General features: G+C 33.1%; 2 protein-coding genes across 10 annotated transcripts in view; both read left to right on the top strand.

Moving 5' to 3' along the window:
- The window catches only part of LOC123677562 (multiple C2 and transmembrane domain-containing protein), a 61,446-nt gene extending 48,559 nt beyond the window's left edge, over window positions 1-12,887 (top strand). For 6 of the 7 annotated variants that reach the window (XM_045614185.1, XM_045614193.1, XM_045614169.1 and 3 more), the window contains 9 exons: window positions 1,507-1,671; window positions 1,750-1,901; window positions 1,971-2,129; window positions 2,243-2,429; window positions 3,656-4,212; window positions 6,032-6,260; window positions 6,318-6,424; window positions 7,366-7,573; window positions 9,830-12,887. In XM_045614185.1, the coding sequence (XP_045470141.1) occupies window positions 1,507-1,671; window positions 1,750-1,901; window positions 1,971-2,129; window positions 2,243-2,429; window positions 3,656-4,212; window positions 6,032-6,260; window positions 6,318-6,424; window positions 7,366-7,573; window positions 9,830-9,991 (1,926 nt within the window). In that variant the 3' untranslated portion in view covers window positions 9,992-12,887. The remainder of the gene's footprint in view (window positions 1-1,506; window positions 1,672-1,749; window positions 1,902-1,970; window positions 2,130-2,242; window positions 2,430-3,655; window positions 4,213-6,031; window positions 6,261-6,317; window positions 6,425-7,365; window positions 7,574-9,829) is intronic. The other variant, XM_045614177.1, reaches the window with a different exon arrangement.
- A 1,705-nt stretch (window positions 12,888-14,592) lies between these two features.
- On the top strand, window positions 14,593-22,176 carry LOC123677547. 3 transcript variants are annotated; one of them, XM_045614147.1, is made up of 10 exons: window positions 14,593-14,763; window positions 15,761-16,074; window positions 17,458-17,644; window positions 17,910-18,016; window positions 18,327-18,951; window positions 19,509-19,788; window positions 20,427-20,601; window positions 21,077-21,177; window positions 21,304-21,460; window positions 22,027-22,176. In XM_045614147.1, exons 6-10 carry the CDS (start codon window positions 19,532-19,534, stop codon window positions 22,030-22,032), a joined length of 696 nt encoding a protein of 231 aa, XP_045470103.1. In that variant the 5' UTR covers window positions 14,593-14,763; window positions 15,761-16,074; window positions 17,458-17,644; window positions 17,910-18,016; window positions 18,327-18,951; window positions 19,509-19,531; the 3' UTR covers window positions 22,033-22,176. The 3 variants fall into 3 exon arrangements, with proteins under 3 accessions (XP_045470103.1, XP_045470086.1, XP_045470094.1); XM_045614130.1 differs by lacking the exons at window positions 19,509-19,788; window positions 20,427-20,601; window positions 21,077-21,177; window positions 21,304-21,460; window positions 22,027-22,176 and having other exon boundaries at window positions 14,608-14,763; window positions 18,327-18,622; XM_045614138.1 differs by lacking the exons at window positions 19,509-19,788; window positions 20,427-20,601; window positions 21,077-21,177; window positions 21,304-21,460; window positions 22,027-22,176 and having other exon boundaries at window positions 14,612-14,763; window positions 15,744-16,074; window positions 18,327-18,622.
- Window positions 22,177-27,046: the final 4,870 nt, after the last annotated feature.

Here is a 27,046-nt window from a genome sequence, read left to right as displayed (position 1 = left end):
TACAGTACAAGTACAGTACAAGTACAGTACAAGTACAGTACAAGTACAGTACAAGTACAGTACAAGTACAGTACAAGTACAGTACAAGTACAGTACAAGTACAGTACAAGTACAGTACAAGTACAGTACAAGTACAGTACAAGTACAGTACAAGTACAGTACAAGTACAGTACAAGTACAGTACAAGTACAGTACAAGTACAGTACAAGTACAGTACAAGTACAGTACAAGTACAGTACAAGTACAGTACAAGTACAGTACAAGTACAGTACAAGTACAGTACAAGTACAGTACAAGTACAGTACAAGTACAGTACAAGTACAGTACAAGTACAGTACAAGTACTATAGAGTACAATTCTGGGTTAACATTAACAAACGCCGTAGGGGAGCAGGTCATAGTAGATAATTTCCTGACAATCCCACCAAACACACAGAAAATCTTTCCAAATCGTCAATCCTGGCTTGACCATGTTTCCGCCTGCTAATCGCTAATACGACCGTTTTCGCTTGACGTTGTCGTAGGTTATCCACTTTTCATCAATATAGTCACCAACCACTTCAACAATGTGTCGATTTTGTTGCGATTCTGCAGCGATTCACAGGTGGAAATTCGATTTATGAGGTTTTTTGTGTTAACTCGTGTTAACATCAACCTTCTCCTTGGAAACAGCCTTATGCAAATGGTTCAATACAGAGTTTTGTGCAATCTTTAGTTCTTGGTTAATTGAAACAGTGTTCCCATGAAGGTTGGTCTCGACAATGTCCATGATTGTATCAACGTTTTCGACAATAGGCCTTCCAGTGCATGGTGCATCTTTGACATAAAAATTTCCAGAACGGAATCGACGAAAACAAAATTGCGCGTAATTGGCTGTTATAGTATCAGAACCATAAACAATATTTACATTTTCTGCCGCCTTGCTTGCATTTATCAAAGAAAAACTGTAAAATATAGAGTATTATTTTCTCTTTGCTGGTGTCCATATTTGGGGCATGCCCAAACTAAACTGAGTCAACTAACAACAAAACTGTCATAAAAGTTTTTATTAAAGATATTAATAGCATCTTTCTAACGCTATCTCGTGGAACTAGATCGGATTCATACAACGAGAGATACAGATAACTAAATCTATCTATTAGAAAAATAATGGATCTTTTTGCTACACCTGACATACTATGTATATTGAATAACAGATTTTAAAGTAGAACAGATATTTTGTTTATCAAGATCAACCTCCAATTTGAGGACAAAAAATTATAACCCTTAAACAATATGACTTGATATGACTAGAATTATCCTAAAATGAAATTTACCGATTTGTCAATTTTACAACAATGACCATTATGAGTCTTGTTTGAACAATCGAGGTGTAATACAAAATATTAGACAACTAACTCTACGAGACTATCGACTGTCGTAAAAATTCAAAACGGTACACCATTGTACATAAATCTCGTAATTGAAATCCCACTTGAAATTTTTATATGAATTTTTTCCTTTGAAGGATGACTTTATGGGATCTGCATTATTGGACCTAACCTCTTTAGATTTATTGAGATCAACAGATTTAACACTACCTCTACAAGATCCTTCGAAGAAAAATGAAGATTCAGGAGAAATTATGTTAACTGTTACTCTAATACCCATTCCACAAGAAGATAAAGATCAGGTCAGTATTGAGATAATGGATGTTTCATCTGATAGAGCCTTTAATACGAGTATTCAATATTCTCCCGTTATTTTCTAGTTTTTCCCGAAAAATAGCAAGACCAACGACGCCATTAGAAGAATTAAATCACAAATATGGAGCTCTGTAGTAACCATCGTACTGGTAGAAGCTAAGAACTTATTAGGTTGTGATCCAGAAACTACAACAACAGATTCATACGTTAGATTCAGGTAGCTATACTATTATCTTCGAAAACTTGTTTTAATTCGGATAATACAAATTTATCAGGTTTCTTCCAGGTTAGGTAATGAGAAACATAAAAGCAGAACTGTGTGGAGATCGTCGAGTCCTCGATGGCTAGAACAATTTGACCTTCACCTTTATGACGATAGTGATCAACAATTGGAAATAACAGTATGGGATAAGGATCATAAGAGTAGAGATAACTGCATAGCAAGGTAAAAATGCAATTACAAATATTTTCAACTGATCAATCGAATCGGTATCTACAAGATATCAATATACTTTTTTGCTTGATGAGTGGTATCTTGATTGCATCAATCTTTTGCAGGTGCCATATTTGCCTGAAAAACTACACTCGCGAAGTGACCCATAACTTGTGGCAAAATTTTGAGGAAGGTTCTGGGATGCTTCACCTTCTTCTTACAATAAGTGGTACAACAGCTTCCGAAACAATAACAGATTTAACGACTTACGAAGAAAATCCTGCCGAGCTAGAAGGAATCAGAGAACGTTATGTGAGTTTTTACAATTATAAATATTATTATTTTGGCGAGACGTTCTCGAGTCTGCATATTCGTGTAGGTGTCCCCTCTTCCTAAGGATTATAGTGTTTCGTCCCTAGATCGCTGATGAACTCTTCAGTTAGACAATTCAGCGATTTCTGCCTAAGACACCATCTCACACCATCGTGGAGAGGTGACTCTGCTGCAACGCGGTGACCCCTATAAATCCGCCGGTACCAAAGTAGAATGTGACGCGACACCCATAACGCCACCTCTCGAGTGAATAGAGTCCCTAAAAATAGCTATTTATACCATCAGTTAGGAGACGCCTAATTTCGTGTAACCCGTGAGGAAAATCAAAAGTAACGAAAATTTCATTTCGTAACGTATTGCGTATATAAGTTTTTTTCAAATTTCGAAGAAAATCGTAAAACAAATATAATCAATGAAAATTGTGAAAATATAATACTAGTCTCTTCGCTGCTGTACTTCGAATTAGTTGTCAGTTTGATATTTTGTTAATGAGTCTGACCAGAAGATTTTCAGTTTTACCCTTTCAAAATGAGTGATTTAAGTTCCAAGTACCAAGCGATATTGCAGAGGTAGCAGGTAACACTCTATTATCAGTTATTCCCAAAGAGTCAAAGGTAGTTTATGATTTGGCATATGAAGAATATGATAGGTGGTGTGATAACATCATAGATTAAATATGCGAATATTTGAAATCCGATATTTTTCTTATTGTCGAATTTGTAATAATCAGAATATTTATTATTCTCTGTATCTACCTGCTGAAATCCAAGGTTTGGCAACTTTTGCTCTCCTAGTGTCATCGGTTGTTCTACGTCTTTTGGCGTCTCAGAGTAATATATTTATTACTCTATGTGGCGCGCTTGAAGTTTGTTTTCTGAATTTCTGATATATTAAGGTATTTATTTCAATATATTTTGGGTAAAAATATGAAACGTTGATTCACTATGGGACATGGGACATAAGAAGTGCGTTCTTTGTGGAGAAACTCGCGAATTGAGTGAAATATCGTATCACTGATATGTTTTTCTTTCCGCGCGCTTCATGTCAAATTTGACAGTTCATGTTGGGGACAAAATTTGCTTACTGAAAATGACTCTATCTATGTTTATTACTTTGAGGATAACATCACTCAGTTTTAAAAAGTGTTACTCCATACGTCAAAATTAGAAGATATTATATTTGATTTCTGAATTGTTTTTTTCAAGGACTGGCGAAAAACATTCCAAAATTTGAAGGACGTTGGCCATCTGGTTGTCAAGGTCTACAGAGCTTCAGGCTTAGCACCTGCTGATTTAGGAGGTAAAAGCGATCCTTTTTGTGTCTTGGAACTGGGAAACGCAAGGCTGCAAACTCAAACTGAGTACAAGACCTTAACTCCAAATTGGAACAAAATCTTCACTTTCAACGTGAAAGACATCAACAGTTATTTAGAGATTACCGTGTACGATGAGGACAGAGATCACAAGATGGAATTTCTCGGAAAATTGTCCATTCCACTCCTGAGAATAAGGAACGGAGAAAAGAGGTGGTTCGCTCTCAAGGACAAGAAGTTGAGAGCAAGGGCGAAAGGTAACAACCCGCAAATTCTCCTAGAAATGGATATAACTTGGAACGCGTTTAGAGCCTGCATAAGAACACTTAATCCAAAGGAAGAGAAATACATGCAGAGTGAAGTGAAATTCAAGCGCCAAGTTTTCTTGAAGAATGTTATGAGGCTGAAAGTATTTATAATTCTTTTCTACGAATTCGCCAAGATATTCGAGTGAGTATTGTTTTTATTTTCTATTCAATGATTTTTCCTTATTACTATTTCTTTATTGTCCTTCGTCATAACGGGTGTTTTTTTTCGAGGTATATAACTTTAAGTTGGCATTACTGTTCAAGATGGCGACCGATTTAACAGCTGTCAAGTGATTTATTCTCAGTTTGGTGTGACAATTCATCATGAACAACGCTTGCAAATAGTGCAATTCTATTTAGAAAATAATGATTCTGTGCGGAATACGTATCGCGCACTACGTCCATTTTATTTTGTTTAGCGATGTAGCGCACTTCTGGTTGAATGGCTACGTCAACAAACAAAACTGCCGCATTTGGAGTGAAGCTAATCCTCAAGTGTATGTCGAAACACCGTTACATCCAGAAAAACTGACTGTTTGGTGCGCTTTATGGGCTGGTGGAATCATTGGTCCGTACTTCTTCAAAAACGATGATGGCCAGAACGTTACAGTCAATGGTGATCGGTATAGAGCCATGATTACTGACTTTTTCATTCCTGAATTGAACAACCATGATGTCCAGGAGCTGTGATTCCAGCAAGACGGCGCAACATGTCACACAGCTCGTGCCACAATCGATTTATTGAAAGACACGTTTGGTGACCACCTAATTTCACGTTTTGGACCTGTGAATTGGCCTTCAAGATCTTGTGATTTAACACCGCTAGACTACTTTCTGTGAGGCTATGTAAAGTCATTGGTCTATGCGGATAAGCCACAAACCCTTGACCATTTGGAAGACAACATTCGCCGTGTTATTGCCGATATACGGCCACAAATGTTGGAAAAGTCATCGAAAATTGGACGTCCAGATTGGACTGCATCCGAGCCAGCCGTGGCAGTCATGTCAATCGAATAATCCATCGTTGTTTTATTGCAATTTAAAGTTCTATAGCTCTAAAAAAAACACCCTTTACTTAATTATGTCCGTCCGTTCCCTCGACCGTAACTAAAAAAACTCTCAACGGAAAAACTAGGAAATTAAATTTATGAGGTTAGGTTCGGATCTTGGTTGAGTGAGAATCAGAATTACGTAAAGATGGCCGGGCGAATTGTTGTCGTCCTGATAAGTCATAAACTATGAAATCGAGTGAGATGAAAATTCGCATTCAGATATAAAAATGAAAATTTTCAAGCAACTTCCACAATTTCATTTGTATCGCGTAGCCAGAAACAGAGAAAATTCAAGCAAAATATTTCACAAGAGAGTAAAAGAGAAGATCTAGGACTTTCACTTTTTGAGATCGTTCCCTTGTAAATTTTGCCAGAATTTGCCCTTCAGTGAGCCTAAGGTGGCCTCAGGAGCTGACTTCACTTCAGTGCTTTGCTAATTTTTTGTATCTAAAGTAACATTTTTCTCAATAAGTCCCGAGTCTAAACTGTGTAAACACATTTCTTCTTTTTAAAAATTCGACTTTATTCTTCAACTTCCACCTTCAAGAGTGATACATAAACTCAAACACACCTTCAACTTTTTATTACCTTCTCTGTTGAAAGATTTGTTTTGCTTTCGAAATAGGCTTCAACCCCAGCGATCACGTCTTCCTTAGAGCCAAATTTTTTTTCCTGGAGCACCTTTTAACTCTCCTTGTCGATAACGGCAAAGTCTGAATAACATCAAGACATTGCTCTACTTGAACAGTATTTTTCTTCATCAAAAACAGCTTTATACACGAAACTCGTTTTCATCCATTTTTCAAACAACAACAAATGTTGCGTTACTTAAACGATCCAGAAATAACTCTAAATTTTGGCTTATTGGCTTGTTAGATGCATATTCTCATTTGATTCTTAATTTTGAAGGAACTGCTTCGAGTGGGAATCTAAAATTCAAAGTTTCGCTGCTCTATCCTTCTGGCTCATTCTGTGCTACTACTTCGAACCGTGGATGGTGCCGATTGGTGTATTGCTGATATTTCTGAAGCAATACATAGTGAAAACATTAGCTGGACCCACTGCCATTCCATGGGATGAAACAGCAGATTCTGATGAAATGGACGATGACGAAGACGAAGCCAAAGATGCAATGAATGTAATCTTTTTCGGTCAGTATGCTTCATAAATATGAATTATGATGTTTGGGTTTCAGGAGGAGAAGAAAACTCTGAAGGAAAGGTTGCAAGCTATACAAGAAGTTACTCAAAGTGTTCAGAATGCTATCGGTAAAATAGCATCATTACTAGAAAGTGTCAAAAAGTGAGTATTAGAATACGAAATTTTCAGAATGTATTACTTGAACAACTGTTTAGTCGTTCTGTAATATATGAATTGTGGAATTATTGAAAGGTGTGGAAAACTGACGATGGAGAAATACATTATTTTTCATTTTTATCTATTGGACGACAGGCGTATTCAACGCTTGTCCTCCTGACTTTCGAATGAATAACCTCTGTTTTCATTTGGTCTTCAACTTCTTCAAGTGCCATCTCCACGGCGGAAGATGGCAATCAAAATAGCTATCCTGATTTTTAAGGCAGTTGCTCTAAATAGTTGTTTCGATCTGCAACCAACCATTCTCTCAGATTTTGCAGCCATGAGATTTGTCTTCTTCCTACTCTTCTTTTTCCTTTTATTTTCTTCTGCATTATAAGTCGTAAGATAATGGAAAATATATCTTTAGGTCAAGATGCATGCGAGGTTGCGCCCCTCCTCTAATTTAATCTAAGTCATAAGATACTGTATTTCTAGCCAGGCATTATGTGCCTTGGATATTGCAATTTTATCACTTTAATTGTCAATTCAACTTCCATTTTCCTTACTCATTCCTTCAAGTACTAAAATATTAATGAGGTCCAAAAAAAAAATTGGTCTATCGCTACTCACATTCGATGACAACACGTTTCCTTTGTGATTAATTCTGCCGGTATTTATTTATCTTCAGCCGCTATTCGTTAGAGCGTTATTAATAATTGTAAATTTTTTATGTGCTATGAAGCAGATATGTTGTTCCTAACATGTGCTCGAAAGTCCTTTTACGCATGCAGAAACTAATTCTAACCACTTTGCGCGCCTGTTTGGAAAATAACTATTTTCATTTCAAAATTCGTTTAAAATCACTTTGAAATGTTGGAACTTCTGTACTTTTATTCTTATTGAATTTTTTCTTGTCCTAACATCATACTATTCTGTTGTTCCAGTACATTCAATTTTACGGTTCCATACCTATCGTGGATAGCTATCGCAATGCTTCTAGCAGCCACGGTAGTACTTTATTTCATTCCAATGAGATATTTACTTATGTTGTGGGGTACAAATAAATTCTTGAGAAGGATATTGCGACCTCACTCTGTTCCGAATAATGAGGTGATGGATCTTCTGTCAAGAGTACCTGATGATGAAATGATGGTAAGAACAAAACAAAACTGCTCATCATGGTGGTGGACAACGAGGTGGTCAAGAGTTTCATTGAAACGATCATTAGTCATAGGGTATCATTATAGTGAATATTGGTGGAGGATATCTCAAACCTGTATACAAGGTCCTTTTTCAACGAGTGCAATACATTTTGGCAACTTAACTTTAGTGCTCTTGTGTTTTTCTCGGAATATTTTGTCACTGTGTATTACCCTTTGATGTTTAATTGAAGAAAATTGCTTATTGATGATTAATATTTATAGGGTGTTTTTTTTTTCGAGGTATAAAACTTTAAGTTGGCATTACTGTTCAAGATGGCGACCGGTTTAACAGCTGTCATGTGATTTATTCTCAGTTTGGTTTGGCAATTCATCATGAATAGACTCACGCCTGAACAACGCTTGCAAATAATGCATTTTTATTTCGAAAATAATGATTCTGTGCGGAATATGTATCGCGCACTACGTCCATGATGAAGCGCACTTCTGGTTGAAAGGCTACGTCAACAAACAAAACTGCCGCATTTGGAGTGAAGCTAATCCTCAAGTGTATTTCGAAACACCGTTACATCCAGAAAAACTGACTGTTTGGTGCGCTTAATGGGCTGGTGGAATCATTGGTCCGTACTTCTTCAAAAACGATGATGGCCAGAACGTTACAGTCAATGGTGATCGGTATAGAGCCATGATTACTACCTTTTTCATTCCTGAATTGAACAACCATGATGTCCAGGAGCTGTGGTTCCAACAAGACGGCGCAACATATCACAGAGCTCGTGCCACAATCGATTTATTGAAAGACACGTTTGGTGACCGCCTAATTTCACGTTTTGGACCTGTGAATTGGCCTCCAAGATCTTGTGATTTAACACTGCTAGACTACTTTCTGTGGGGCTATGTAAAATCATTGGTCTATGCGGATAAGCCACAAACCCTTGACTATTTGGAAGACAACATTCGCCGTGTTATTGCCGATATACGGCCACAAATGTTGGAAAAAGTCATCGAAAATTGGACGTCCAGATTGGACTACATCCGAGCCAGTCGTGGCGGTCATATGCCAGAAATCATATTTTAAATGTAATGCCACAAGATTATCTTGCGGATAAATAAAATTCATGTCAATCGAATAATCCATCGTTGTTTTATTGCAATTTAAAGTTCTATAACTATAAAAAAACACCCTTTATAATGATTATATAGCTTCAAGCTATTAGTTTTGGTTTCAATTTTTGCGCACTTGTTTCACAAGAGGAGCAAATACTTGTAATTCCCGAACTTTCAGCTGTGAGTGATCTCAAACGATTAAGTTCGAATCACTAATGAAGAATTCAATGTCAAAATGGATTCTGTCCGTCACTCAATAAGCCCTGGGCCTGTAACACAGATAAATTGGCCTGTGCCAAATCTAGTTTTTTCATTACTACCAAACTTCTAAAGATTCGTGCTTCAACTTCGAAGCATAGGGTTAATTCTGGATTGATATATTGAAGGTTATGTGACGCTATTCATAACATCTGCAAGGGAACCATTATATCGCAAATTTCACTCGAAGGAATCGAACGGTATCTGTAAACGCCCTTCGAAAGTCATTTTTTGAGGACCTATAAACGGGTAGTCTCAACAAGTTCCATAAGGAGGCGGTGCCTCAGATCTAAGGGCAAGAAGTGAACCTCGGCTATCACTTGGACATAGAGCTACCCGTCGGCAATGGGCAGAACACCATCGAGACTGGCGTTTACCACAATAGCGATTCGGTTCACAAAGTGATAGTCGACGAGAAAGGGTTTGGAGACGTCCGGGCAAACTAGAGCGACTCAATTTCGCCCAGGAGTATATTCATCTCATTTCGAGAACATAGATTGTTTATTCATTGAGAAACCCTAGGGAGCCAAGGCTTTCGACGATATATGCGAGATACCTAGGTTTGCCTTAGTCCACTTGCCCAATATAGAGTTCTCTGAAATTGTCGATAACATTGATAGAGAACTCAAAACAATACTTCCTTGAAAAGCAAGCAAAAAGGTTGCCAAAGCTCGTAGCACTCGTTGATAATTTTCCTTTACCTTCTGATGAAAATTTCTAATATTCGGATAGTTTTCATCACTACTGATGTTCTAACCTGTTGCATGAAGCGACTTGCAAAGCAAACTTTGCCAATAAGTCTCGGTAAATTAACCTATCGTGGTGGTGTGAAAGTAATGAAACCTACCTCCTATGATAATGAGTTAAATTCGATCGACCACAGATGTGGATGATGAAATTGTTGGCCAAAGCGTTGTCCACACATGTGGGCAGAATGTCACTCCGATGGTACTTACAGCTCGACTATAAAGACCTGAAGGTGCTGGCTGGTACGAACGAGCCTGAGAGAAGGAAAGATGTGAAAAAGAAGCACAAGGCTTCCTAGTGGAGACCTCTGCAGGTGGTACATGAGAAATGGCGAGTCAGATTTATCAAGACGAGCTCAAAGCACGATTGATTCTGCGCGTACATGATCTGAAGGTGTGATAATGTTGCGATAACCTATTTTATTTTTGAGTAAATTCCCATCTTAGTACAACAAATTAATTCATTGAGAACATACTTGAACTTGATCTTTGTTTCTAACAATCATTCAATACTAGGCAAATTTTATGAGAGTTAATCCGAATATTTGCTCCAAACCGGAACTCACTCAAAACATAAAGATAAATGAAAAAGAATGTACCATTCACTCATAATATGAAAAACCGACAATATAGATCATTTTTTTGAATCAATATTTGTAGTGAAAAGTTCAATGAATTATTTTGAGGATGAATTATAAATTAATGAAGATTGAACGTGATCTAGTTCATGAAATTAAAGCACAATTATTGTTAGAACTGATTTGTGTCTTCGGTAATTATTTTTATATCAGATTAGTCAATATTTATACGAGATATTTATACACTTCTGAGTTATTTCTAACAATTTTGATTTCCACACTTTTTTAAAATCGGTCAATTATAGCCCTTCATTCGATTGACAAAGGCTAGATATAAAACTATGAGATCAGATGCAATTATTGATTGTTATCTGATATATCAACACCAATTTTATACTTACTGTTATTTATTGTTAATTTTAAGTATATTTATCTGTGCAAATTGTGAAAAATGTTGAACATATTGGAATTTATCATTTATCATTCCTTTGTAAACCATATTTTTTCTTTTGGTACCAATTGTGATAATATTGTTGTCATTTTCCCTGATAGATGTTAGAAGCGATTTATTAATATAGGTATTTTTCTCATATTTTTCTGTAATAAACGTATCCCCTATTCCCTAGTAGGACGATTCACATTGTAAAATATCATCCAAGAAGGAACAAGCTGAACTCATCATATAATATACAAATTGTCAATTTCTATCTGCTTTGAAACTCAACACTTGAATGAATCACGTGATGGTTTTGTATCTTTATAGTGTTCAAATTGTGAATAACACAAAAAAAAAATCTACGGAAAGTGATGTAAATATAGCTAACTCTGAAATATATCGAAAGATATAAGTTTTTTCTTCTATTATGGTGTATGTACTTCGAAATGTTTGATTACCCTTAAATGCTTCCAATGATGTAAAATATTGAATTATAAATAAGATAAAAGCTTTCATCAAGTTGTAAGATGGTATATATTATAAAGGATTTTACAATAGGAATGATTCAATTTGAGATAGGTATAAAGGCAACACTGTGTATTTTTTTCCTTTCTTTTGTCATTCGTTTTCAGTAGATTATTTGTCCACAATACGAGGAATAGTGAGATGATTAACTGAATTCTTCTTTAAATTTTATCAGTATAAACAAATATGTTGATGAATCGATTAAAAAATTTCTAAACTTTGTTGAAGCCTTTATCTTTCCACGATTGAATGGCGTAACCTACTGAACACAAATTACAAAAGAAATGTAAAAAAATAATACCGAGTGATGCAATTATAATCTTTCCAAATTGTGCCTTCTATTCTCATTGTAAGACCCCATATATTATTTCATTTCGATTCATGAAATGAACATATGTCTTTGAATAAATCAGAGATAATATTTTTCATTTGTGGAGAAGAAGAAAAACAACATGATATTAACAAACATTAAAACATTATTATAAAAGAGGAGGGCATCATTTGAATCTGTATTTTTCTTGTTTGCGTTTCGAACAGAATATTTTTTAGATACATAGATAATATAAATTTCATACTAGATGAACATCATGGAAATTAGTTTATCCTTCAGACCAAGAAAGATTCCAGAAATACTATTCATTCAATGAATTAGTTCGAAATATCTTTAACTATGAGAATATTCTATAATATATATACAGGATGGACCAGAGTTCAACCGTTAAACTTTCATGATAAATTATTTAAGTAAAATCAAATAATTTTTTTTCTTTCAAACGCGTGTTCTAACTTGCTCCAGTTTCAAGTTACAGGGTTTCAAAGTTATTATAAACAATCTTTTTTCATCAATTACCCAAAAACCTTTCGCCTGATTTGAGAAGACTTGGCATGTTCATTTACGTTAATAACGATTTTTTTGAATTATCCATTAATTATTAATTTATGAATAATTATCAATTATTATCAATTTGTTACTTATCAGTTTGAGTAGGATCCCAGAAATTAATTTTATATTAATAGGAAAAATAATTTTATACTTCTATTTTTTTGTATGATTATCCCTTTTTTTGTGATTGAACGTACCTGAAAGTTCTACTCTCAATGTTTAACGGTTTCAACCAGTGCCATCATGTATAGAAACAACAATAACATTTTTCAAATCCTGATTTGTCTGTAACGAAAGAAGTAGCATTATTAAACATGATATCCGTTGTCTTATATTTTTTCTAACCACTGTGAATGATCTTATATATTATTAAATGTGTATACGTGGCTTTCAATTCAATTTCGATTATAAATTGATTATAATGGGGGAAGATTTCTTCCTGTTATTATTGGTAAAAACCTGCTTCCGATGAAACTTGGGATAATAATAACGAACAATCTTTAATACATTATTGAATTTAAATTTGTTAATTTTTACCAGTATCATCAATCAATCTACAGTACCTTGTACATAGACATCATTAGTATTCAAGTTTTCATATTCATGATGAACATTTACTATTTATACCATATTTCGACTCGAATCACTTCAATAATCTGTATGTAAATCTACAGCACATATTTTCCATTTTTCATGTTTGTTACTAGCTTGTAATAATAGTTTTTGAAATTCATATGTATAAAAATATTCAAAATAAATTGTTGACTTTAAAATTTCGATTTATATTCAACCCCAACCAAGAAATAAGAATACCGAAATATTCCTGATACTTTGATAAGAACAGCGTCGGATCAAGGATTTTTTCATGAGAGAAGCGCACAGCACCAAATTTCTTCAAGGGGGGCGCACCGTACAAAATTCACTTGAAAATGAAAAATTTTTTCCATTTTTCAACCAGCACCATCGTTCATAGGGGGACGCACCCCCCACCTGTATCCGCCCCTGGATGAGAAAAATAAATAAAACTTAATCTGAAATGCTGCAAACGTTACAGAAAATTCATTATCTGGATTCTAGATCAATTTTTCAATTCGATTCTATAAATCTCTAGACAAGAGATGTATTAGTTTTGATGTTTTTTAAGGTAGATATTTTTATGGATGAACAAAGGAATAAAATATATTATTTTGTGATAACTTAACCATTCATTATGTTTCTAATATGTGGGTGCTCATAAGTTCATTATCCCAATATGAAATAAAAATTGAAAACTTATCATTCAATGAAATCATTCAAATCAAGGCTATCGAGTTTTGATTAACTCAGGAAATATAATCTACATCCTGTACTCTAGATAAAGTTCAAATATCTACCGAATTTCAAAAAATTGCTTTCTTTCAAAATGCTTGGAAACCACCATGAAATTTATAAATTGGACAAGTATTCTCCAAGTGGTCAATGGTTTCTTCTACAATTGCTTTCTTTCAAAATGCTTAAGTGATAGAGTAATAATTTTTAGTGAATTTAGAAATTGTAGATCTTTCTCATCTTTTTCCTCGATTTCAATTAGGATTTTCTGAAATTATTGATGCATTTTTTTGCCATAAAATTATATAAACAGATTAAATTGATTAATTCACGAGTAATTCCTAACGACTTTTTTTTAAGGTTGTGAAATTTCACATATAAATTTTCGTTGGACTATTAATCGATGTTTGTATTGTATGCGAGGATCCTTGAATCAAGATTTCTTCAGGTTTGTCCTGTCAATAAAGAGTACTTATCATGTAGGCTTATTTGCATATAATGTCAAATGAATCCGAAATCCAATATTTAGATTCATCCTTGATGTGCCAATAAAGTACCGATGTCTTGTCGATTGATTCGGTACAGAAATCAGTTGTTATATCGCATTGATTCTCCTAGCTCGAGATTAGTATCCATGAATTTTTTAGGCAAAAAATGGAGGTATCAAATTCTGGAAAATTCATATATTCAGAAAAATTAACTCAACATAATTATGAAATTTGCTATTATTTTTTTTTTGAATATATATAGGTTCTATATATTCAATTAGATGAGATTAGATTTCTCAATATTCTCATTCAAAATTGGTGTTTATACATATCTTAAACATCACATTTTCACGCTATTATATTCGTACAGATTGAATCCTTTTTTCATTTTATAGGTAGTTTAATTGACAAATCTTGGAATGTGCAATATTCCTCGAGATAGAAGGAGATAATAAACAATGAATTCAATTGAGTTGAACTTTCAGTGTTTTTGTTTGTTATTGATTTGGCTGGTTGATCCTTTAAACTTACCCATAATAAACCACATTTTATGTTCCCACTATGGACATTAGGTAGGTATTAGCTACCAAACGACTTCTGATGATGTCATTCAATCGATGATTCGAATATATCAATAAAGTAAGACAAGTTATCATTCATAACATATGGAGATTTAGATATTTTATTTTCAAAATTACGAAACAAAGATGGACTAAAGAACAAAAGCGTTATATCGTCTAACGATAACAATGTCCTGATATACTTCCTTGAATAACTTGTTTTTCCCTGATAATTCAGTCATTATTTTATAGTGCGTGAATAGACAGTTAAAATTTCAAAAAATATTATTGGGGTAAGCTTAAAGAAATGTCCTCACTCTAATAATAAAATAAATGTACTTCACATTTTTTTTTACTTTTCCGAAGTGGAACAATCGTTTTTGAAGTAATATAATATGTGGTGAACAATTTTATAGTTGAATTTTGTTGTAATACAGATAGGGTTCATCTACCTGATTTTTGACTCTCACAAAAACTTCACATTCGAGATTTATTATTGTTTAATAAGCTTTATATATTGACTTTATTAGAACAATTAGTGGATAGTAAATCGTAAATCATAATTATTTTCAAATATTAAGACCATAATAATTTTCAAGGTTGTATTCACTGATATTCCAAACGATATGAAATAAGTACATATTTAATTTTAAAATTTTATTTTTCCATGACTTTTACGAAGACGGCAAAAATTGTTAACTAGCTCCATTTTTCAGCTGGTAAGCCGATAAAATTGTAAAGTAACATTATTATAGAAGTTGAATTTCCTATTCATCAATTAAAGATCGAATCGATGGAATCTTTGATTTTACTCGAAAACTTTTGGCTTTATAAAGTGAATATATTCAGCTTATTATCTTGAGGAACATAGTCAAACAGGTGTATTTTTGAGAGCTCATTCTCCGAACAGATAGCTCTGGAACTTCATTATAATGACGATTCTACAAATTTTGTTCCCTGCATTACTTACTTGTCTTTAAATATTAACGTTTTTTCTTCGCCAAAGAAAAAAAAACAGATGCGTTGATGAAAAAGCACTGAAATAAACAAACGTCAAAACCCTCCTACTTCATGTCAGAGCTTTCCTCATTTCTTGAATGCACTCTTGTGTATGACTGTCAAATTATTTAAGATGTTATTAATATAATAATATATATTATATATATAACATTTATGTGACTATGATAACTTATACCAAAGATTTTGTATGTTGTTGGATTTTTTAATGTTAATTGTTTTGAATTTAATGGATATATTGTTGTAAATATTTCAGATTTTGAAGTTTTCTAGAGTGTTAAATGAAAAGTGTGCTATGGAAAGTGTTTGCCACATAAGATGTGTTATCTCAGACACCGACTCATTTCCATGAGATTTTAAAAAATGCCTCCAAAGAAAGACGAAAAGAAGGAGAATCCCGAGCCTGATAGTTTCGAATCTGCCATAGAAGCAGGTTGGAACTTCATAGAAGAAGGAGCAGTTTCGGTTGCCTCGATGTTTGAATCAGGAATTGATAATATGATTTCTTTTATTCGTAATGAATGCATTTTGATGGAGAGAGCAAAGCAAATAGTTGAGGAAATTGGTGCACTGGGTTCAGATATAGGGTATGATAATTTGCGTTCATCAATTAATTATTGAAAATTTGGCTGAAACATATAGGAATTGAAAAATGAGAAAACGAATGACTGAAAGTCTGAAGCTTTCGAGCGCTTGTGGTTCACTCCAAGTGCACGTTTAGAGAACACATAACTGTATATATGATCTTCAAGGATGCAACTGGTGCTCAAATGAATAAGCATTCAAGAAGATTGAAATTGTTATCATTTCTTTTTAATTGTCCAATCTGTTGTCAATGAAATAATAGGAATTTTCTATGATTTTGATGATGATGATATCAAAACAAATTTTTGCATAAAGTTTGAAAAGGTGATTCTATACATATCTAAATGCAAAATCTCAACACGATCGCATTTGTAATCACTAAAATATTGGATATTTCTTCTCCAATATTTTTCCCAGATTTTATATAGTTTGGATTATGATATTTTCTCGAAAGTTTTCAAGGAATAATAATTAAATTTCAAAACGGAAAATCTCAACTTCTGTTGCGAAAATATTGAGTGATTTTATTTCGATATTCTATGTGATTTTTTTTTGATGTAGCTATGAAATAATAATTTGAAGCTCAGTGCAAAATTTCAAGCTTATCACATCATTAGAAGCATGGAAAATTTAAGGATATTATAAAATACATACATGATATTTTCGAGAAAACACAACCGATGGGGTTGAGATTTTACAAATTGTGGTGTCCAGGGTGTTCCTGAATTGAAGATAGGTACAAATGAAAAAAAAAAAAGATCCTTGGTTAATTTTAAGAGAAACAGTCTTGTAGACCTGAACCTAATACTTGTTTTCTCGCAATCGGTAAAAGATACGATGAATCTAACCAAAAAGTTGACTACTAGATCAAAGTTAAACTACCAGTGTTCGATTTGCATAAACGGACATAAACATATCACGTGCTGTAAGCTGTAAAACTGAAAAAAAACTGAATCAAACTTTAACACTCTGTGGCTCAAAAAGAAAGCTTTTGCGGGTTCATGTTTATAGGACCATTTTTCAATTATCAGACGAATCTCTCATCTTATATACCTATCACCTATGAATAACAATTTCAAGCTTATTTCGTACTTTCGTATTGATAACTTCGTTAAAACCATAGAAGAAAAGTCAGGCGATTCAGACTACCCTTTCGTTAATACATCAATTGCACCCTTGGAGACCACATAACTGTATATGTGTGGTTTCAAAGGGAGTAATAAGCTTCTGACGTCAGTACTTTCCTCATTTTTCTTTATATATTTTGAAACTCGTTAATTTTTCATAAACATTAGGAATTGAGAGGCTGTATGTCAATAATTTTCAACAGCACAATTCGAATCAACAATATGGCAGGCTGCATAATAATTATTTTGTCTTTTCAGCAACTTTATTTATGAAGAGCCGAATCTTAACGGTTTGATCACTTTGCTCTTATGGGTTGTATTTTGTTACGTTTTCGAAGTGTGGATGTTACCTCTACTAATTCCTTTTATATTCTTAAGGCAATACCTTCGTATAACTCTCAGAAAAATCAAATTCGATGATGAAGAACAATATCCTGAAAAAAAGGTGAATTTCTTTTTATAATATTAGACTGAGGAAAAACCAATTTCGTATTTTTGGCTTTATTATAATGCTTTATAAAAACTGTTAAAATCATCCAATTCAAGTCAAATATGCGTCGTTCTATTGATAGCTAATTTGTTGCCAACGATAAAATCCATCTCCACAACGCCCTCTCGTAGAAGCCCTTTGAAGAATAATATCAAGAAAAATGGCATTATTAGTCATTGAATTCTGCTGACATTCTGTTATTTTATATGTTTCATTTCAGGTTGAAGGTAAATCTATAACAGAAATGCTGAAAGAACTTTGTGATCTATCTGATGATATTGATAAAGGAATAATGATCGTTTCTTCTTTTATAAGGATAACTAAACGGTATGTGTTTGAAGGTCGATGCCAATTAAAAGGAAGTATTCAATCAAGCAAAATAGGCCTGCCTTTTTATTATGAAAATTCTTCAATTCAATCGTACAATTGTAAATCGGAGATTTTCTGTAGGCTTTATTACTGTGTCCCTTAGTCACTTCAGGCATTGTTAATATGAAGTTTTCTTTATTTGTATAGTAACCACACAACTAACTGTCCAATGATTGGACTTGTAAAAATTCAGTCGATTTGAGTCTAGTTACTATATGTTAATATTGTTAATATCAATATATTTCATAAACTTTTTTTCTATTTCCAGAACCTTCCAATTCAAAGAGCCTGAAATATTGTATGTTGTCCTACTGATCTCAATGTTGGTTGCTGTCATCTTGTATTATATTAATTTAAGATATTTCATCATCATTGGCAGTGTCTATTTATTCGTCCACAATTACTTAAAAGTCCATGGTTACTTAAAGAGTAGAGTGGAATTGCTAGCGGAAAGAATGGCTAATGATTTGAGAAATCAACAAAAATCTGATTGATGTAAAAAATTCTATGAACTTTTCGTGATTTTTACCTATTCGAAGATAAAATAAAGAAAATATATTTCTTAACGATTTTCATTGTGATTTTCACTCTATTCCAAACTGTCAGTTTACTTCAACATTCAGAAATAATTCTGTAAAACGATTAAAACGACTATCCTTAAATGAGTTCAAGGTAATTTTATATGTCAAAATTTTGGAAGTTATTCATTTGAAATATTTAATTATCGAAAATTTTCAATGAATGTGAAGATCAAATTCCTTAACCTTCCCAACTAAAATGTGGTTTTCCTACCTGCCTTATTTTGCCACTGAAATTGAGATAACATAACTTCCTTCAGAAAATATTAATCAAAATAGGGTCACAACATATTTTCGTGCATTCGAGAGTATAAGGTAAGATATTTAATGAAAGTAAAACGATATATTTCCAATTCACCTAAAGAAAAAAAATAAAGAATAATTTTATTTTGAACAATTTATGAATAATGTTGATATTTTGATATAAATCATTAATTTTTTTCATGAAATAGATTCTTCCTTTATTTGATCGAAATTCATTATCAAATAAAATAAAACGAATTACCTATCTTCACTGATTGGTTCCTTCAAATGCATCAAAATGTTCCGGATGTTCTTCGAAAAATCATCTTCAGTGATGATGCCCATTTTCGCTTCGGAGGCTACGTTAATAAGTAAAATTGTAGTATTCGCAACGTGGTGCGTTTTTTGGGCTGGTGGTGTGATTGGACCTTACTTATTTGAAAATGAGGCTGATGCTTTAATGGTGAATGGATTGCGCTATCAAGCAATGATTATCTATTTTTAATTCAAAGTTTTGCAGAATGTCCAATATTTAGGCAGTTGGTACTATTGATTTTTCCATTTTACTTGCTCTATTGGTGAAAATTTAAAATATTTCTTGAAATTCGACCTTTTTTAATTTAACCTAGGTTCAGGACTACAAAACGCAAGAATGAAATTTTTGAAAGCTGGAAGTGAAGAATTGATTAAGGTTGCAGAAAAAGGAGCCGAATGTGTTGAACAAGGAGTAGATGCTGTTGGAGATGGTGTTAAAGCTGTTGGAGATGGAGTTAAAGCTGTTGGAGATGGTGTGAAAGCTGTAGGAGAAGCTACAATCAATTGTGTGACTTTATTAGACGATGGCGTGGAGAATATTCTAAAATTGAAACGTATATGTCAAACAATTTTCGAATGGGTTACAACTTTCAAGTGAGCATTCTTGTTTATTTCAATCCAAATGTTTATTCAGCCTATCAAGGGTGCTTCTTAAAGACATCCAATTATTGAAAATTTTAAAAAAACTCTTCTGACGAGGTATTGCAGGCCAATTTTCATAGTGTGTTCTCTCTCGAGGATTCCGGCGTTTCAACTGATGGAATCTTCAGTATGACAACTCAATAGTCCCTGGCTTATTCATCCCTTCGTCTCAATAGCGTAGTGTGGTGAAGTTACCGCTTTCATCTTGATTTGGCTTTCATTTCGTGGTACTCGTAGGAAGAAGTCTTCTTTTTCCGTATTTGAATTTTTCTAGTATTGAAATATGTCCTTCCTTTTAAAGGATTCCTTAATTTTCTGAAAGCATCAGTTGTAGGTAAAATGGTTTTGGGGATTCCTAAATCTTTCCACGCTAATTGAGTCGTATTTAGCAATTTCATTTATAATTGGATTATACAGGGTGTCCCGGGAAGAATGAGACAAACGGATACTATGAATGAATAATTCTTGAGAGACCTCTCAGCTTTGTTACTGAGTCCCAACAGCAAAAAAAGCTCATGACTTCACTTCATGTCACTGCACTTTTTCAAATAAATTTATGATGAAAAAATTTATTAATAACGATTTTTTAGGAGTTATCTGGAGAGCGACAATGTAATTGAAAGTACAACTACCCTAGCAGTTTGGTTCTTACTATGTTACTATTTCCAAATGTGGATGATACCAGCCATTATAATAATTATTTATGCTAAAAAATTGTTTTGCTTTTATGTATTTGGAGCTCCAGTTCAGGAAGACTCTACTTCAGTGAGTAAAAGAAAATTATTCTTATATCCATATTTATTCGAAAATAAAGAAGGTTTAGAATCTTCTGTTCAAACTAGGATCAAGAAAGATATTAGTATAGGCTAGCTAGCAGTATTGAAGAATACGAAAACTAATGGCTTTAGAGAATAGTATAGGTTAAGCGGATTCTGAAAAATGACTGTTTTGCGATAAATAAGATTTTTAAGTTTTGAAATGGTACCTCTGAGAAAATTTCTTCACTCATTGATAGATTCAAACTTTGGACTTTTTGTCCAGAATAAAAGCATGACAATATAGGCTCACCGCTTGTTTTTTCTCTTTTTCTTTGTTATATTGATTTCTCTATTCTGATAAACTAATGACAATTCAACGATAAAAATAAACTAGATATAAGAGTTGTCAAAGCCTTCTTGGACTTTTTTCATTAAATGTATGTTGTGATATATGTAACTTAAATAAGAATATTATTTTCTAGAATAAATCGACAAAGAACAAAGTGGAAGCAATTGACGAAATAATTAGTTTAGTGAGAGTGACCTTATGCAATCTTGAGTGGATTCTTCAGTATACCTTTCTGTGAGTCGATATATTTCAATACAGTATATTTAGATTTACTTGTTGATATCTTCAGCATCTCTTCTTGAACAAAGAACGTTTTACGAAAATACTTTTTTTTTAATAGAAATTTTTGATCACTTTCAGAGTCATCGATTTCAACCCAATTTCATGGTCAGTGATATTTACACAAATAAGTATTGCACTTATACTGATGTTAATCCCGTTTAATATTATATTGATGCTTCTGGGTTTGGCCCTATATTTGAGGAACACCCTGCAAGAATTGCTGCCAAAAAAATGTGTAAGAAATATTGAATTTTTCAATATCCGTATAATCGTTTTACAAAATCTTATTATCTTGTACCTACAATCAATCAAAATTAGAAAGTTAAGACTGGAGTATTTGAAAATGAATTTTCGAAAACTCATGACATCCCAATAATAAAGATAGGTCATATCATTAATTTTTTTGAGTAGATGACCTCAGCCAATTTTTGAGTTGCGCCCTCTCTCAAGAAATTTCATTCCATGTACACTGATGGAATAATCAGTATGGTACTCAGTATTTCCTTTCATATGAACACTTCATCTCAGGAGGATGATTTTTTAGATTTTTAACAATGTTTTTTTTTTCAAGCCAATACTTTTGAGAATCAGTTTTTGCGGTTATGAAAATAAACGAGGCCAAATGAAATAAATCTTATTGGCTATATTCTAGAGTTTTCACAGGACATTTTAAAAGTAATCGGACGAATATTTTTCGCCAATGCTTATTTATATTTTTTATTACCTAAATCCATAACAATTTTGATTTTTTTCAGAAAATTTTCAATTTAGGTAGATGTTTATTGAATTTCTCTGTTTCAGGCCTGAAATGATGATAAAAGTGGAGAACTTCATGATGTAAATAAAGTTATCACAGGTTTTTCAACAAATTTTATACTAGTCACTAGTTCGCCGTCGATATTTCATCAATATTGATTGATAAAATAAAAAAATATATTTCGAATGATATTACCCTTTGTGTTTCTTTGATCAGTGAATTATAATCATTCGACTCAAATCTTCATATAAATTCTTTCAAATGTAGATACGCATAAAAAACAGAAAAATCATATATCGGGTGTCCCAAGGTGAGTGGCCTATTAGATTATTATGGAAACTATTGATGGTAAAGATTTCAAATTTTGTGGATAGATATTCGGCCATGTAAGGTACATTTTTAAAATAATTTCACATTTCCAGTGTTGCCGGATGTACGACAATTTGGCAACAACTTTGTTGTTTTAAATGGGACACCGGTATTTCTATTTTTTTATGATACTCCATAAAATATTAAATCTATTTACTCTTACTTTTCCATTCCTATCTTTAACGGTTTTTGAGTTATCAATTATTTTTACAAATTTTAGATCAAATTGGCGTATTACGAAAATGACTCTAGTTCGCTCAATATTTGAGATTCAAGTCAGAAATTTTGCAAGTCGTTAGATATTGATCTGATCTGTGTCACTGCTTTTGAATTATGGTTGTCAATAATACAGGATGGACCAAAAAAATCATCATTTGCCAAGTTACAAAATGGTAAAAAAGTCTATTTTTTCAAATTAGACACCTAGTATATTTTTCAATTTTTGGAATCAGTAGAACACACTCTACAATTTTTCTATCCACGTCCCTATACCTATCTCAACTGGATTCCGAGTTATATGCGTTATATGTGTATATCTTTCTTGAGCCATTATTTATAGAAAAACCTCGGAACAAAACACCTGTTAGGCAATAATTGTTTATTTTGACATTTATGGATTGAACTGATTCATTGATATATCGATCTATGAACGACAAGAGAAAATAACAATGCAAAAGAAATTAACGCTTATTGAATCAATGTGAAATCTAATAAACGCATATAACTCGGAAACCAGTTGAGATAGGTATAGGGACGTGAATAGAAAAATTGTAGAGTGTGTTGTACTGATTCCAAAAATTGAAGAATATACTAGGTGTCTAATTTGAAAAAATAGACTTTTTTAAAATTTTGTAACTTGGCAAATGATGATTTTTTTTGGTCCGTCCTGTATTATTGACAACCATAATTCAAAAGCAGTGACACAGATCAGATCAATATCTAACGACAAGCAAAATTTTTGACTTAAATCTCAAATATTGAGCGAACTAGAGTCATTTTCGTAATACGCCAATTTGATTTAAAATTTCGAAAAATAATTAATAACTCAAAAACCGTTAAAGATAGGTATGGAAAAGTAAGAGTGAATAGATTTAATATTTTATGGAGTATCATAAAAAAAATAGAAATACCGGATGTCCCTTTTAAAATAACAAAGTTGTTGCCAAATTGTCGTACATCCGGCAACACTGGAAATGTGAAATTATTTTCAAAATGTACCTTACATGGCCAAATATCTATCCACAAAATTTGAAATCTTTACCATCCATAGTTTCCATAATAATCTAATAGGCCACTTACCTTGGGACACCCGATATATATATATATATGTAAAATCATCGTTTTTGATTTATTGCTACAAACCATCATTATTGAAGATATATCTTATTATTACCCATCCTTAAATGTCTCTCTACACTACAGGCATTGGCGTAGACACAAGGTACCGATTGAACCAGCCGCATCAGTTCGAAACGCTCAGGGGGGGTGTCCGTTATAAACTTCAAAAATAGAAGAGCAAAAATATTATTTTTCAGAAAATTCATAATTTTACGTCAGTCCCTTCGAACTGAGGAGATAACGTCCATTGTCTTGTCTTTTAGGATATTTGAGAGTGTTATTGTCCAGATGGGTGCCCAATGGTATTTGGCATTTATATTATTTTTTTAGATGTTGGTATCTTAACAAATGCATGGTCTCACGAGCTGTAAATTTCAGTATTTTGCAACAATAGTTGGTTTAGGTGGTTAACAATATTTCAGCCACTTTTTTTATAAAGTTCAGTGATTATTGTATAATTTTTTTCAGTTATAATAATATAGTTTAATATACAGGGTCCTGCATTATTAGCGCTCCATATCTTCAATTGGCAAGAGATAGAAATCTAATTTTTTATAGAATTATCTTATTGCTTGGACCCATAAAATAAAAATATTTTCGGTCGTATTCAGTTTTTGTTTACGTGTCCTAACTTGTATTTTTAATGGGAAACTTTTTTTCATTTTCTCGAATACTCGGTTCCTAAATGAAAAATAAAAGATACTTCATACCAATCCTCACTTCAGAAATACTGTATATTCTCAAGATATCTCATATGACAGAATTTTTTCCTCAATTCAATAGAATATTTGAATCGCCCTTTTACCTCGCTGCATGCCTCTACCATCCTCGCTCCGCTATATTTTCACGCTAGAGATAGAAAATTTTTAACAAATGAAATCGTTACTGTAGTATCAGATGAAGCCAATAAAAAAATGCTATCGACGGAGAATTAGATACGTATGTATCATCATCTAAGCATCGCATACACGTTCAATTTAACGGTGCAAGACATTTTGAAATGTGACGAAACTTTGAACGGTGTGTTAGAAGAAAAATTGTTGATCTCTTGTTGGAAAAATAGTGTAAGTGCAGCATATAAGCTGAAGAGTGTGTAGGAAAAATCGAATTTTTCTATGCTCAAAATTTAACAAGATGTACCGACTCGTTATATCTCTTAAGGCCAGTTGCACCATTTGCCTAAACATTGATTAAAAATTTAAACCAGATTACTTTCTGATTTCTTAAGATAACTCAGAAAGTAATCAAAGTTTAAATTTTAATCAATGTTTTGGCAAATGGTGCAACTTGTCATTAATATTTGATGAAAGGAGATTTTTTCAAATGAAAGTTGTTCTCAGCGTCACTGTCAAAAATTTGCAAACATCAGTTGACTTTTTTGTTCCAACAACCTGATCTTCAACCCTGTCAAGTAAATAGTTCATCAGAAAAAAAAGGTCTCAAACCTAAAACTCATTCTGACTTTTTAAGCCCAACCTACTCACTGAAAAATTTCAAAATATTGCCTCACATTACTTGATCAGCCAATGACTTGACTATGATTTTCTCAGGTGAGAAGTATCACACTGTATCGCTTGTAATGCCTTTAATTAGAAGATTACAAGTGTCAATAACGGCGTTAAAGCCTGTAACTGAAGTCTTCTCTAAACAAAGTTTGTGGAATTTGTTCAACGCGATTGGGTCATTTTGAAATGAACAAAGCAGCAGCAAAAGCCACATTTTTGGGCCCAAGGTTCAAAAAATTGGGAATTGGAAGTACATAAAATACCAATAACGCAGAAAAAAGGATAACATAATAATTAAGTGCAATTACATAACCAAAAAATTGTAGATCCTGCAAACTAGTATTAATTGTGAACAGCGACAATAAGACCGCTGATAACGACATCTGGATCCACTTCAATAGAACCGTTACTCAATTCAGAATCTTCTCTAAGCCATTACTCCCATTATTCATCTAGAATTCTGGAGTGAATATAAAAATTTATTTCTCGAGTTGTATCAACTAACCAAAAAATATTTGTGCATACTTTGTTCCTCAGTTTCATTCGTAAGAGTTTTTCGGAAAAATAGACTCTCACAAAAAAATCTAGATACCTATTATCTACATTTCAGAATGGATCCCTGTGAGCATTCGAAAAATATTAGGTACCGAAAAACTTGTATTTGTTCCAATAATGAAATCGTTCATTATTAAATAGTTTTATATTTCTTATTAATTCAATTAGAGATGAGAGCGCTGCGTATTGTAAAAACACTTTTGTCATTAATGTTTTAGAAGCCATAGGTATTACTTCTTTTCTTTAACTACAAACCAGTTGTTGATTGAATCCACCAGAGGGCATCTAGATCATTGGATTCGCCATCTGTGGTTACTGGAGACAACGAACCTTGTGCTTGCATCATTAGTAAGATTAGCCTAGGCTCCAGAGTAATAATTATGTTTAGTACTCTATGACCCAGGCAAATTAGTGCTCTAGCCCCTAAAAATTGCTCAAGAGATGCAAATCGTTTCAACCCCTTTTGGGGGTCCTGAATAACGTTTTCTCGACCCTCTCCACGATGGTGAGAGAGTTTGTCTTAGGCAGAGATTGATGGATTGTCTAGCTGAGGAGTCCACCAATGATCTCGGAACGAAACAAAAAACCCCTAGGATAAGGCACACCCCGTAACTTGGCTCGAGAAAGACTGGGCAAATAACCAATGGGATTTCATCTCTCTTCCTCATATTGGGTATCTACAATATCAAGACGAATAGTTGCCAATACTGTAGATGATGTTTATTTGAACTAACAAATACATCAATGATAACCTTAAGAGTCGTATAGGTACCTACATGAAGTCCATTGGAATAAAAAAATATTTAAAATGTAAATATGCTTCATATTTCAATAGAGATCTCAAATTCCTTATAAACTATCACATATTCTGTGAGATACTTGTCAATTTACTTTGTTCCTTATTTAAAAACTTCTCTAAATATGGACCACCGCTCAGTCAGCAAAGTGATTCTTCAGGGAAATGAAAACGCTTGTTTGTATCTAGAAGATATCAAGTGAAGAACCAATGCTATACATACTCCAAAGTATAACATTTTTCATAAATAATACGCAGTTAAGTGTATTCTCTATTGTTTGTTTAAGTGAGTTATCAGAAATACTCTTACCTACTTGAAGAAAATTGGAAAAAACATTGGAGAAAATAAAGCATTCAGAATGAAGATTCTAAATGCTTTTTTTCTCCAATGCTAAAATGTCCGGCTAAATGCAAAAATGTCTAGTATTCGTTATATAGGTACCTAATGGTTTTTGCGCACCATTGTGAATGAGCTCACATATGATCATTTGCAAAAAAAAA

The sequence above is a fragment of the Harmonia axyridis genome, chromosome 1 (assembly GCF_914767665.1).
Source record: "Harmonia axyridis chromosome 1, icHarAxyr1.1, whole genome shotgun sequence".
Classification (NCBI taxonomy): domain Eukaryota; kingdom Metazoa; phylum Arthropoda; class Insecta; order Coleoptera; family Coccinellidae; genus Harmonia; species Harmonia axyridis.
Note: the sequence above shows the minus strand (reverse complement) of the source record. Positions and strands in the feature narration are given on the sequence as shown.